Consider the following 15,121-nt stretch of genomic DNA (forward strand, 5'->3'; position numbering starts at 1 on the left):
TAGGTGGGCACCCTGCAGCCGCTGTGCGTACACACCGCCGACAGTGTGAAATTTTCCTTGAAGAGTTGTTTCCCTAACCGTGTTTTTGCTACGCAGGAAATGGGTGGGATAGCTGAGTCGCTTGGTCATCAGAGGCCGCAACGCACATTTGGGCGAGCTAAGCCTCTCAATGGGCGAGTCTCAACCTGGAAGAGGTCACGACAACGCAGGAGAACTCGCGAAATTGCGAGACAAGGAGAACCTGAGCCGCCTGGTCACCAGCGACCGCACCACACATTTGGGTGAGCTAAGCCTCTCGATGAGCGGAATTCAGGTCGGGAATTGGTTACGCGCACTAGGAAATGCACGCATAAGAGCGAGCGAAAGGAAGGCTTGGGTTGCCTGGACACCAGCGACCGCTACGCACATTTGGGCGAGCTAAGTCTCTTAATGGGCAAATACCAAGCATAGGTGGACTCGCGAAAGGGCACTGCTCGCACGCAACGATGCCCTTCAAAACGCGTACCGAACCGACCTGGATCGCCTGGACATCTGCGGCCAAAACACAATTTTGGGTCGATGGACGAGTTCCAGGTTAAGGATAAACGCGTAGGGTGATTCGTCTCCGTGGGAAGCTCGTGTGAGCTCGCGGCAGGTAACGCCGGATCGCCTGGACATCAGAGGCAGCAGCACCGGGTTAAGTGAGCTGTCCTCTTAATGGGCGAAATCCGATTTCAGCAATGGAAGCGTAAGGTACCGCGTGATCGGAGGATTGTCGATGCGCGAGGGTTCCGGGTCGCCTGGACGCCAGTGACAGCAGCACTCGTGAGAGTGAGCTGGACCACCCGGCGGGCGAGTTCCAGATGAAGGAGGGGATGTGAAGCGTAACGCGTTAACGGGGGAGTGCTCGTGAGAGCCCGCGTATGGGGGGTGCCCGGGTCGCTTGGACACCTTTGATCGCAACACGCATTTGGGTGAGCTAAATCTCTCGATGAGCGAATTCCGGGCGTGGGAGAGGACGCGAAAACTTTTCGAGCGAGGGGATGCTCATGCGAGAGCACGCGGTAGCACTCGGTAGGCTCGTGTCGTTTGTCGCAAGCGTTCATTCATTCATTCAACTTCTATTCGTTTGATTCTATGCTACGCGTATGTAAGGGTACCGATTCAATTCTATACTACACGTAATTCAATTCTATACTACACGTATGTAAGGGTACCGTAAGCGGGATGCTACGTATAGTACGTACGCAGTCGGAGAATCTGTGGAGAAGAACGGGTAGGGTCGCGGTTCGCTAAGAGTCGGCCGGCGAGGAGAAGGATCAGGCCGGCCGGTCTCGATCCACTGTCAACGGGCACGGCGAGAGGGACCGTTCATGCCCGGGATGCTGCGAGGAGCGAGCGCAGAGGATCAAAGATGAAGCCGCGGATTCAACAACCGAAGGAGTGCCGAGACGCGAGCACAATCCGGGATTCAAGGTCGCCGCTTGGGAATCGCGCGTGCGAAATTAAAATTTTAATTAGATTAATAAAATGTAATTTGAGATTTGGGAAGTATAATAAAGCTCAAAATTATCAGAATCTGGAAGTTATCAGGAGGCTAGAATTGATGATTTGTGGTTGAAAACCTCGTTGAAATTATAAATGAGAATTGATATGTATCGTAACTGACTCTGAAATTGTCATGATGATTAAATGGAAATTAGTACTAAAGGTAATTAAAAAAAAAAATGGTTTTCGCGAAGTAAAGTTGGTGCGGGTTGTTTCCAAAATTCTATCAAAGGGAGAAGTAGGTATTCGGACAGTAAAGCATAAATTAATTTGGTTTTCAAAGTTTGAATTTTAGAACCGGAGTGGCAGTTTTGAAGTTTTGACGTCTCGTTGAGTGGGTGGGAGTCGCGTGCGAGCGGGCGATGCACGGATTGCGTCACCCGCTCGCAGGTAGTGGCCAGAACTGGGTCAATAGATCAGCCATCGGCCGATATCCGAAGGGTTGCGGACGAGCCGCGTTCGTGTACGACGGGTACGTCGTTCTCTACCTGAAGGGGCTACGCGCGCGGTTCCTTTTTTAGTCGCCTTTTACGACAAGCCGAGGCGGCTGGAGACGTATTCTGAACCCCCCGTCTCCAGGGGATTTCCTGATATATCCTGCGAGAATGTAATTGCATCTGTTTTCAGGGTACATTATTCTTATTTGTCCTATTATTTTATTCCGTACTGTTTCATTTCTTTAATGGATCTATTCAATTTTTTTACTGCATAATTTATTGGTTTAAATTTCCTCATCAATGTCTGAATAAATGCTGAAAATAAAGAAAAAGAAATCGTATTATTATATATTGATACATTGTCCACAACAACATTAATTTGCAATAAAGAATGTATTGAACAAAATAAGGTTTAATATTTCTTTTACCTTAAACATACTTCCAGATATATCTTGTATGAAAGTAACTGCATTCAATTTCCACATGTTTTTCACTATAACCAATATCTGTCAAACGTTACACACAACCACTTGACCTTATCGTTAGATATATGTAATCATATACTTTAGCATGTATACGCATTCAAATAGCATAGGAATTTAAACAATAACACCATATGCCGATTTCCAAAGGCAATTATTATAAAAGATATGGCGTCCAAATGGCACGAATCCAAATGGCACGACGTCCAAACGGCACGGCGTCCAAACGGCACGACGTCCAAAAGGAACGCGTCCAATCGGTCCGGCATCCAAAAGGAACGCGTCCAATCGGCACGGCGTCCAAGTGGGCATCACTCTCGAAGACCAATCACTTCCGCCTCTCCAAAGATGGATTATGATGAGAGGAGGCTGAAATTAAAACGTATTAGAAAATTAGAAAATTTTATATAAATAAATTATTAAAAAGATTGTTCTTAATGTTTATTACCTTTCAGTTATTTTAATTCAAATTCAGCTTTCTCTGCTGCTGCGGCTACGGCACGGATTTCGAAATCATAGTTTGTTTTTAAAAATTCGATTTCCAATTCATTTTTCCGTTGCTCGTGCCGCAGTTTCAAATCGGCCAATTCTTCCTCACTTTTCATTGTGCGTCTTATTCGCTCGAATTTCAACCTCCTCTCATCATAATCCATCTTTGGAGCGGTGGAAATGGCTGCTTTCTGCGGTTTTCGCTGCAGCGTGCTGTCCACGATTTGATCAATTTCTAAGTTTTTACTTTGTAGGGACCGATTACAGTTTTCTTCTTCACGGCCCTCATCATTACCTTCCGGTGTAACGTTTCTACTTCCCTGACTGGTATTTATACAAATTGGATTATCATCCACTTCAACATCGTCCAAAATGTATACCCCATGAAATATAGCTTCGCGTCTGTTCGCCAACTCTTCCTCTGTGTAATTGGAGGATAATATACTTGGTGCATTCTGCATTAACGATGGCACGATCTCCGCTATTTCTGGGTTTATTTCGGCTGCCGGTTCTGCCGGTCCTCCCCCTGTTGCCATTCGGGATTGCCTTTCCCTCATGATCGCGCTTCGTTGCGCAGCTTTCATGTTACTCCACATCTTCTTCAGCTGTACAGTATTCCTCTGAAAAATAAAATTTATATTACAGGGTGTCCCAGAATACGAGCGCACACAGTGCGTTCCAAATTACAAATAGCGATAATAGTTTCACGTAATAATATCGTTTATTCTACAAACCTTGCATGAAATCACAGCCGACATATTATACTGCTATGTTATTTCCTGCCACGCATCTTCTTTGTTCTTTAGAGTGGAACTGTCACTTTTCTTATTTTCTACTATGTGCGCAAAGTTTTTTAATATTGCCACGAATGTATTTTTATCGATTTCGGTAAAATGTTTCTTACTGGTCATTTTGTATAGAAAATTGCACTGTCCTTTCCTATGTACGGTTGTACGGTAAGTGCCGTGGGGTTCATCACAGTCTTCTTACCAAAAGGCAATGCCTTCCTCACTCCGAAAAAGTCCACATTTTTAGCAATACAGTGTCGGGCTGCTTGCCTTTTCTACGCATTCTACATTCGTATGAACAGTCTTTTGATACCTGGTACCTGATACCTGGCCACCAGCACTGGTCCCTATCATAAATGGTACGAAAGCACAATAGCGCCTGGCTAATTGCTTTGGACAAAGCTCCAAAATATGCCGTCGCTAACATATCGAATGAAATATAAAAAGAATGGCAACACGTTTGTCGCCGCTACACCGCGATCGCTGAATTCGTTGTAGATTAGTTTAGGATTCATAATCAATACAAAGAATTACATTTAAATTTTATTTTTAAATAATTTCAGTGGTTAGTTTAATTTTGTGTTATTTTGTGTTCATATTTCAGAATTGTTCTTAATAAATTTGACTTTTTTTATGAATAAATTTGGTTCTGTCTATTGCTCGCTCAATTATTTGAATTCAATTCAAAAACCGCGTAACTAAGTAAGAAATAATGCTACATTTTCAAGAATCATTTTCATTGGTTGTTACAGTAGAAAATCGACGGAAATAGCCGAACGTCAAATAAGCATTGCTTAACCACGGACTTTACTAAGCAAAGCTTATTCATCGTTTTTTTAACTAAGTCGGTCTTATTCTCTGACTCTGAATACATAGCGACTTAAGCATTGCTTATTCGAATAAGACGATCTTTGTAAAGAACGTCCTAAGTCCTCACTTAAGTCGCGACTCTGAATACGGCCCCATGTATACATCTTTTGCATCTCTTGGCCACTGTTTCTTATATTGAATTGTGTCATCATTAATGTATACGAACGTCTTTTTTGAATGCTTTATATAGCATGTGTAATGTTTCTTGCCTTTACTATTACTATCAATATACAATACAGCACTTGTTGCCCTATATGTACTTTGGGCAACGTGTATGCTTTCTGTATGCGCGGCTGCGATGTTACGTCTTTTAATGTCCACAATTTTACCATTTTCATTGTGAAATAGCGGTAATTGTATTATGAAAACATTTTCAGCTGTCGTAATATCACTTTTTGAAAGTATATCCTTCTGTCCGCAATGAGTACATACAGCATCATCCACTGTGTTCCAATTCCAAATAGGTGTTAATGATATCCTGGAATGTTATTCTTTTTCCTTCCACCTAAGATAAAGGTAGTGTTAAAATTATATTGTCCTCTGTGTTAACAGACGTTTGATGACAACATTTACAACGTATTGCGTGAGTTAACTCATGTTTCACAATCGCTCGGATATCAGTATAACTATTTATAATATGCAAGAAAAATTCAGATGCGTCCTGTGGAATTTCTTGTACGAAAGTACCACCCGCATGTTGTCTAACAGCAAAAGAGTTAAGTATCTGTACATCAGTGCCTAGGTAAGCTTGGGCTACAGCTCTCATAGCATCTGAACTTTTACGTGTCAATAACTTTCGGCGCATACTATAACAGCAAAGTATACATTGCAGAGACGTGGTCAGCATTAATGAATCCTTTAACCGAGACATCTGCATGGATTGTTGTCGCATTATCTGTATCCACTGGTACAAAGAATGGACGAGTTTTGGAAATTGAAGTCCATTGTACATCATGAATTTTCTGTCTTCGTACCGGCTTACATTTCAGTGCAACTAAATCTGACCTATAAATACTTCTCAATCTGTTATATTCTTGTATAACCAATGTATTTGCCTTTACCATGCACGGCTTGAAATTAATTATATGCAACCTGTTTAAAGTCGTTACTCGAAATAAAGCCACGTAAGCCTGACCGCAATTGAAAATACTATTACCTATATCGACTACAGCTGTCTTTGCGCTTAATCCCTAACATTTGTGAATGGTGATTCCATTACTGAGAGATATTGGAAATTGATATCGAAGGACATAAGCTTTATCCATTATTTCAAACTTGGAAGTAATTCTTTGTAACGAATGCACAGTACCCGTTGATAATCGAAACTGCACTGTGCTGATGTCTTCACTATCCGGTGCTCGTAAGAATCCAACAATTTCTCCAATAGTACCGTTTACGAGGCCCAATGTAACATCTATATTACGCCTTAACATCACCTTGGCACCAAGTTTGACAGTGATAATTCTATGTAAGCCAGCTGTTTGCGAATTATCCTCCTCGTATTTATCTAAGAGTTTGTGCACACGTTTCTTTAAATATTCAACACAATCAAGAGTGTCGCGTGACACTAGTTTCACTTCTTCGCTGTTAATTGTTGTAAGCATGGCTGTATTAAATACATCACACATGTAACGCGTAGAAAATATACAAATTGCGTCAAACGGCAATTTTGGACATAATTGCATAATTCATTTAATCTGTCTTCACTACGTTCAGAGTGAAAAGGAATTGTCCTCGATTGTAGTGTGGCAATATCTTGTTTCGTAAAAACACCAAAACGAACTCTCGATAAAAGCTCGCAGTAAACATTGTCTTCTCTTTGCTGCATATTTATGCATAGTTCGTCATAGTGAAGTATGATGGTGTATGGGTCAGAATGCAATCGCCTGTCTCTACAGTTTCTATACACATATCGCGTCGACCAGAAACCAGTACAGTATAGACTCGTTATAAGCAAAACGCTCGGGACCGGACTTTTGCTTATAACGTGTGGTTCCACTATTGTTTGATGTTTGCCGACTGCTTCGAACGTAGAAAAGGACCTTGAATGAAAAAGAGGACGGTGCGAAAACAAACCGTTCTATGTCAGACGTTCGAAGCAGTCGGCAAACATCAAACAATAGTGGAACTACACGTTATAAGCAAAAGTCCGGTCCTGAGCGTTTTGCTTATAACGAGTCTACACGATAAGTATGGTCCGAATTATATCGTGTTTGGTATCATTTTAACTAGAAAAATGTCAGAAACATCATGGAAAAAGTATTATAAAAAAAAAATGAAAAATAACAAAGTTAGATTGTTAAATTAGTGTTGCTTCACTGATATCTGATCCCAGATCATCTTACGTTACTCGGCGAGCGAGCTTCGCAGCGTCTCGAGGGGTATACCCCCCAGTGGTGGGGATGCTTTCTTTGCAAATAGCGTAGAGATCTTTTTAGCTTATAACGAGTCTATACTGTATACAGGTAAGTCTCGATTAATGCTAGTTCACATAGTGCGATATTCGGTTTAGTGCGAATGTTAAAATGATACCAGGTCGCATTTAATGTGAACAAAAATTCAGTTAATGCGAGGTTTGCGAGGCTTTTTTCGATTCAGACATGGATCGAAGCATGCAAGTTAACAGAAACTTGGATAAAATACTGCGGGTTTATCATCACATATACGGAGATATGAAAAAGCAGAAGAAAGTGCAATCAACACTGTTAAAATACTAAACATGTTTGTGCTATTATAATTTAATAATGTACGTATGATAAGGACCAATTCCTATATTCCAAATATTCGAATAGTACGAATTCAAATAATGCGAACAATTTCTGGGAATTATTACTCGCACTAATCGAGACTTACCTGTACATATATAATAACTATTGTTATTGCAAACTTCTATTCTTTAGTGCTACTCTGCAAGGAATGTACCGATCGCTATGATCGGAGACGGATCATAATCGGAGATATTTTCGGATGATCCCAATTATAAAAATTTGCGGAATTTGTAATTGTTAATAACTATTGTTATAGCAAGAATCCTATTCGCTGGTGTTACTCTGCAAGGAATGTACCGTTCGCGATGAAATATTTCATACACAATGTCCGGTCATTTTACAAAATGCCCACGTTGAACACATAGCCCGTAACACCTTTCACATCTAATAGGAGATATTTCTACGATGATCCCACTTGCAAACATTTGTGGTATTCTTTATTGTTAATAACTATTGTTGTTGTAATTATCCAATAAGAACGGTACACCACCTTACGGCATGCTACAAATACTGCTCGTTCTATTAAAAAGTGTGAAATAAAATAATTTTTAACAAAAAAAAATCCGACTTCGAAATGCACTAAAAAGTGTAAAATAATTACTATTTCATTTATACCAGTATTCCACAGCTATTAATAAAATCTACTTAATCGTTAAATAGGATACTAAATACATTTCAACCTTTTCGGAGGCGGCGCAAAATTAAAAATACCCGAATACACAATCCTGCCAATAACGATTTGATTGCGGTATGGTAAACTTGATAATTAATAAGTCGTAAGAAAACAAATTCGAAACGTTATAGATACGGCAGAAAAAATTTGTAATTGTAACGATTGTATCAGAAGTTGTTAGCACTACTGATGTACATGATACTGCATTTCACGAGAGACCATACTTAATTCGCGCAGCTCACTAGGTCTAGGGAGATTTTTAATAACGTGTGTTATTCCCCTCTACAGCTTGCTTCTTACTTTCCGATCATATAAATAGTGGACAGAAATGTGTGACGTACGATAACTGATAAGCGATGATAACATGGTAAAGATACACGATACAATGAAATTCCTATTATTTTTCAAAGAAAAAGATTATATGATCGTCAAGAAAGAAGCAAGCTGTATAGGGGAATCACACACGTTATTAAAAATGTCCCTAGACCTAGTAACCTGCGCGAGTTAAGTATGGTCTCTCGTGAACTGCAGTATAGTTAATCGGCAATGGGTATGTTGATTTCCGTTGAATACTGTTTACTTGAAATTATCAAATGGGTTATTTGTCGCAGGTTGCCGACGCCTGAGCTAGGATCTTCCTAGTAGAAGAAAAGGTTGAAATGTCTTTAGTATCCTATTTAACGATTATGTAGATTTTATTAATAGCTGTGGAATACGGGTATAAATGAAATAGTAATTATTTTACACTTTTTAGTGAATTTCGAAGTCGGATTTTTTTTGTTAAAAAATATTTTTACACTGTATATGTAATTTCTCAGCAATACTCCTAAAGTTATGGCAAGCAACGAAAAGAGGTCGTGGTTACAGAAAGTATTTTACATGTGTAATAGTAAGATAATCTTGAGTTATGATACGCATGTAAAGTAAATAGACGGACTGTTCATTATTTTCATAACGTATGATCAGAGTTGGATATTGCTTGAAATAATCTTGTGATAATTTGTGGTGATAATTAACATTTACATTATTTAAAGTAAAATAAATTGTTACTGCTCTTCTGTTCCCATGGAATAAAGAAGATTACTTATAAAGATTATAATTTGTACGTAAGTGAAGAAAATATTTTATTCAAAATAATTTGAAAAAGTATTGTCATTTCTGTCGCAGTTTTGATGATTACCCAGCATCGTTAAATACATATGTAGATGCATAGGCGACCGATGTACATACTACCGTTTTGAATTTTGTACGCGCCGCCTTAACGCGGCTGATGCCGCGCGCCGTCGCAATACGATCTTAACGTGTTAGAGTATCGTACGCCATGATGTTGAACAAACGCGAATATCAGTAACGGCGCATGTGCGTAACGTAACCCACAGCGCTAACAGCGCCTCTAGCAGCAAAAATGTGTAATCCACGCTGACGTAGGCATGACGTAGGTGATAATGAAAGTGATCGAAATTTATCGATACAAAAGAAAATTAATATCTCATAAATAAATGCACCGATTGAGGTGTTATTGGACTCAAAAGAAAGAGAAAGACAAGCCGAAGCAGATTGTGTTATTAGAATGAAGTTAAGTGGCGTACTTTTTCTGTAACAGCAAATTACTTTTTGCATAACGCTCAAAACGCCCTGCTTCGGGATAATATATTCGGTAGAGTTTCGCTGTCGCCGGCGGACCAGCCTTCGGCCTAAACTACTTGGCGTGGAGACTTTACCGAGTCTCCTGATAGCTTTACTTCTTGCCTTTCGGCTTTGAAAGGGGGTTTGGCACGTGAGTGCGCCTACAATATTTTATAAGAGATGTACATTAAGTTTAATACAATAACGTCCGTTCAGGTCTTCTGTCCCTGGCCTATCTCCTTCCTTCTTCGGATTATTTCCCTCATCCATTTTCTCCCCTGCTCTTGACCCTGCAAAATATTCCACCTTTTTAAATCATTATCCCTTTCTACTTCCCTACATTCTTCTAACAAGTGTTCTATTGTCTCCTCTCCTAATCCACACATTCTACAGACGTTGTCCTCTTTCTTTTTCCAGTATCTGTTGCCTCTTTCTTCATTCCCACATCTGAACCTTGCAATCATTAACTGGTCCCTTCCTTTGTATTCTGCTTTCAAATAGTAAGCTCGGTTTTCCTCCCTATCCCTCTGTATTTTCCGTTATACCTTCCTATTACTATCCTGTCATAAAATGATTGGCACTGCTCTGCTCTGTCTAACTGTGATAAATTTTCTGCTAGCGTCAGGTCTCCCGCTTGCTTTAACCTCCTATATTTCTATCCTTTTCTCTTCGTAGTATTGTCTTCTCTGTTCTTCCCATTTAGATCTTTTCCTCTCGCATTTTATATCTACCTCTTTCCAGCATTCTAGTATTATCTTGTTAATTCCTTTCGTCCTTGTTTTTTCTTCGTATCTCACTGCTCTCCTGCCTGCTTCTATTCTTATTTTGTCCTCCTTTGTTTCATCCATTACTATATATGTTGGTGTATTGAAGTCCAATCCTAATACCCATTTTATGTATTTTGTATGTAGTTTTTCAAGTCTCTCCGATTCGCTCCATCCCCATATCTCTGCTGCTTACATCATAACGCTTTTCACCAAGCTGCTGTAGATCTTCATCCTTCTTTCAAAGTTGTTTTTGAATCTCCTTTCTCCTATTCCCCATGTTTGCTTCATCACTATCATCGCCTTTTTCGCTGTTTCTCTCCAGTGCATCTCCGTTCCTCCATTTTTCTGGAAGTGATACCCTAGGTATTTGAAGTCTTTTACTTTTTCTAATTCTTCTTCTCCCCACTTCCATATCTCTTTTTCTTCTGAGTTCTTCCTTTCTTGAAAATTATTATCTTCGACTTTCCAGCGTTTAGCATTAACGCTCTTCTTTCAAAGTATCTTTTCATTCTGTTTATCATTTCCTTTAAGTCCTGCGGATGTGTTGCTAATATTACGATGTCATCTGCGTACGACAGTGATCAAAACTTCTCTTTTCCGACCACCATTCCTCCTACTTGTCCTTCTCTCAATTTCTCTTCAAGGTCCGCCGTGTATAACGAGAATAGGGTAGGGCTTAGTGGACATTCTTGCCTTAATCCTTTCGTTGTCCAAAACTTTTCAGATACTTTCCCATTAACTCTTATCCTATTCTCTGTTTCTTTGTAAATTTCGTTAATTCTCGTTCTTAGAGTGTTACTTATTCCTTTTTCCTCCATAACCTTGCTCAGTTTTTCTCTGTTTACTTTATCGAAAGCCGCTGTTAGATCTGCGAAGAAAGCATATAGCTTTCCTCCCTTTTCTTTGATTTCTCTGTTTACCACAGAGATAAAAATCAGAATAAAAATGTTGTCCATTGTGCTTCTTCCTTTTCTGAAGCCTGCTTGCGTCTCTGGTATGATTTTCTTTTCCTCTAGTTCTGCACTTAATCTGTTCTCCAGAATCATCGCGTGTATCTTGTATGCCGTATTTAGTAGCGTTATCCCTCTGTAATTCTTTACATCATCCCTATCTCCCTTCTTAAATATAGGGCTAATTATACCTACTTTCCATCTCCTTGGCATTCCTTCCCCATTCCATACTTTGTTTATCAGTGTTGTGATTCTGGTGAGTACCTTTCTTCCTCCATGTATCCAGACCTCGTTTTCTAGGCCGTCTTCCCCTGCTGCTTTCCTTTTTTTCAATTTCTTAATTTGCCTCATCACTTCTTGCTCCGTTATAATTTCATTTGTATCCTGTTGTTCCTCTGTATCCTCTAAGCTCTCTTCTTCTTGATCCTTTTGTTCTTTTCCTTCTAATAATTCCATGAAATATCTTCTCCAGCCCTGTATGCTTACTTTGTTTGTTGTTCCTATTCTTTTCTTCCTTTCCCGTCTGATATATTTCCATATTTCATTTGTGTTTTTAATTTGTTCTATTTCTTCTTCTTCTTTCTTCTGTTGTTGGTCCTTCTTCTTCTCGCAGAGTTTCTTGAATTCTCTCCTTTTCTGAATGTATGTCACCTTTTTCCCTTTCCCTCTTCTCCATTTTCTCAGCTCTTTTCCCGTTTCCCTTTTTCTCTCTGTACATTCTTTATCCCACCATTTCTTGTACCCTGGTTTCAATTCCATTACCTTTACCACTTTCTTGAGTACCGTCCCGTTGATCTTATGTACCATTTCTTCCATCATTTCGTTTGAATCCTCCTTTTCGAATTCAATTTGTTCCATTTCCTCCTGGTAGTGTCTCTTTCCTTCCTCCGTCCAAAGCCGTCTCTCCTTCCATATCTCTTCTTCTTGCTTCTCTACGCTGGTTTCTCCATAAATTTCTAATTTCAGCGGTTAATGATCTGACTCTATCCTTTCTTCTATCCTGAAACTTCTGATATCTTCTTTAATTGCTGGGTCTACTAATACATAATCGATTACTGTGTTTCCTTTGCCCCCGATGAAAGTATATTCACCTTCTTCGTCTGCTTCAAAATTACCGTTCATAATTTCCCATCCGTTGTCTTCTACCATTTCTATTAGCCTGGTTCCTTCTATGTTTTTTATCTTATCTCTCGATTTTCTCGTTTCTTTGTCCTTCCTATCCTCATTGCTAAGTGATCCTTCTAAACCTATTCTTGCATTGAAATCCCCGCCGATTATAAGTCTTTCTTCTTTCATACCTCCGATTGCATCTTCTATATTCTCTCTCGTCTATTTCATATCTCTGCTGTATACCGTGATTATTCTCCATATGTTACCTTGTATCTCAATCTTCCTTTCTTGTATGTCCGAATTTTCCTCCTGTGTATCTCTTTCTGTTATCCTTTTCTTCACTCCCGTTATGATGCCTCCGCTCGCTCTACCTTTGTTCTTCTCTTTTTTTGCCAGTTGACATTTCCAGTTGAAACTGTTCGGCAACCTGTTCTGTAACCCATTTCATTGTTTCTCGTCTACCCAAGTTTCAGTTAGTCCTACAAAATCGTATGTCTCCACGTGTTCGCAAAATTACTTATCTTTATTGTACAGACCTGCGACGTTCCAGAAACCTATCGATAATGTCTTATTTTTTACCTGCTGCTTGTCATGTATCTTCTGTTTTCTTTTCTCGTTCTTTTCATTGTTGTAATTTCCCTCTCCTCCCCTGTTCGTCTTTTCACACGCGGGAGGAGTGGTACTTAGAGCCTTATCTTCTGTCGCGGTCCCGTTTCGCTCGGTGTCTCTCTCTGAAATTAGAGAGTCACCGAACTTTGTCGGCTCCAAAATTTTGCCTCTTCAAGTCCTACTCCCTCTTTCCATTTGAAAATCCTGTCGTTTATCCTTACCTTTCTGTATCCTATTTTCACATGTGCTCCCTGCCCTCTCTCCGCTTTCGCAATTCCTAAGATTGCCTTCTGAGTTTCTTTTTCGTTTTTTGTTAAATCATTATCAATGTATATTTTCTTAACTTTCAGTTTGCCCTTTCATTATCTCCTTTTCTGTTGCCAGTTTCTTAACTTTGCTATCAAAATACTCCCTCTCTCTCCCTTTCTCGTCCAGAAAGCATCCTCTATTTCCACCTCCACCTGCAAATTTTCTGATATTACCTTTACTGCCGTATCTTTCGGTGTTTTGCCTCTTGGTAGATCTTCTCCTTTCAGTGTGATATTGTTTCGTTTCTCCCTTTTTTCTCTTGCCTCCTCTTTTCGCTCTATACGGTTTATTCTTTCAATTAATTTGTCCGCCTTATCCCTTTTCGTTTCTAGATTTTTAATTTTCTTCTGTATTTCTTCTTTTTCTCGCTCCCATGCTTCTTGCTTTCTTTTCCATTCCTCTTTTAGTTCTCTTATTTCCTTATTTATGGATTCGTTTTCTTCCTTAATATCTTGTGTGTCCTTCTTCACTGTCAGCACAAGCTCAGTCAATCCGTCTAACTTGTCCATATTTATATCTTTAGGTTCGCCTTCTGTTCCTTCCCCTTCCATAACTTCTTGCGGTGGTGATCTTCCTACTCTTCTTGCTTTTTGGAAATTTTCTATCAGTTCTTTCTCCACTCTTCTTCTTTCTTCTTCTGCTTCTTCTTCTTATCTTTTTCTTTTAAAAGAGTCCAGCAATGATCCTTGGGTGCCCGACCTATACTTCCCAAGCTGTTCAGCTAACGTCGGCCTTCCTTTTTTTCCGGAATCCTTTGGGCTCTCCGTCTCTCCTGTCTTACTCATCTATGTTTTTCTCTCTCTGTGTTCGCTTCTATGTCTATGCTTCTCTACGTGGCTGCGCCAGACTTGACGCGGCCGCTCTGGTCTGCCTCTTGGTGTCGCTACCTTCGTTCTTCTTTATCTTATCAGTTTATCATCCAATCGATCTACATTTATCGACGTATTATTCCACGTCGTTTATTAATCTACAATATCGACTTTTTCCACGTAGCTTATTAGTCAATCTAATCTCTTACCTCTTTCGCCAGTTTCATTTCTTTTAAGTAACTTGTGTCCGTGTATCTTTTTGATGCCTTCATACACCTGTGTTCTTTGGTTTTTCCTCTTTCCAGCGGTATTTATTGCCCCTCTATCCGTTCAGATTTTCCTTTGGAATTGATTGATTCTGTTTCACTACTCTCCGACACGTACTGCCTCTATAGCTATCGTCACGTGACCCCCGATGTTGAAGTTAGAATTTAGCTTATTAGTCCTTCGTTGGGTTCGTTCAACGCTTTAGGTCCCGTACGGGTCCCTCCTTGAATCTGTATGTGATGGTAGGCGTGTACAACTGAAAAGGTGTTAGGTGTGTTTGAAATGAAATTGAAACTGTTTAAGTAATGAAACTGGTTTAATTTTGAACGGAAAAGTCAAGTAAATAACAAAATATAAAATGTCAAAAATTGAGATGTAAATTAATTTGGAAAACTCGTTATTGAAAATACCAGTTCATGCGAATTGTTTAACAAGTGTAAAGATGCTTAGTATAATTTCACAAAAATATATAATAATATGCAAACGCTCTGATATCACACTTGAAACTATAAGTAGTATACCGGTCGCGTAAATGGTTGTTATTTCGCTCTCCTTCGAATTAACGTGAAATCGGCGTATTTTCGCCGTGAGGGTACACCCCAGCCGGAGATACTCTCGGCACCCTCAAAAGGGCTGGACT

General features: G+C 39.7%; 1 protein-coding gene across 1 annotated transcript; it reads right to left on the reverse strand.

Annotated features, from left to right (window-relative positions):
- Positions 1-2,901: 2,901 nt before the first annotated feature.
- LOC114882385 (myb/SANT-like DNA-binding domain-containing protein 3) lies at positions 2,902-3,846 on the reverse strand. The gene is given in 2 exon segments (XM_046289500.1): positions 2,902-3,555; positions 3,670-3,846. Coding segments are annotated over 2 exon segments (831 nt in total).
- Positions 3,847-15,121: the final 11,275 nt, after the last annotated feature.

This window comes from Osmia bicornis, unplaced genomic scaffold (assembly GCF_907164935.1).
Source record: "Osmia bicornis bicornis unplaced genomic scaffold, iOsmBic2.1, whole genome shotgun sequence".
Taxonomy (NCBI): Eukaryota; Metazoa; Arthropoda; class Insecta; order Hymenoptera; family Megachilidae; genus Osmia; species Osmia bicornis.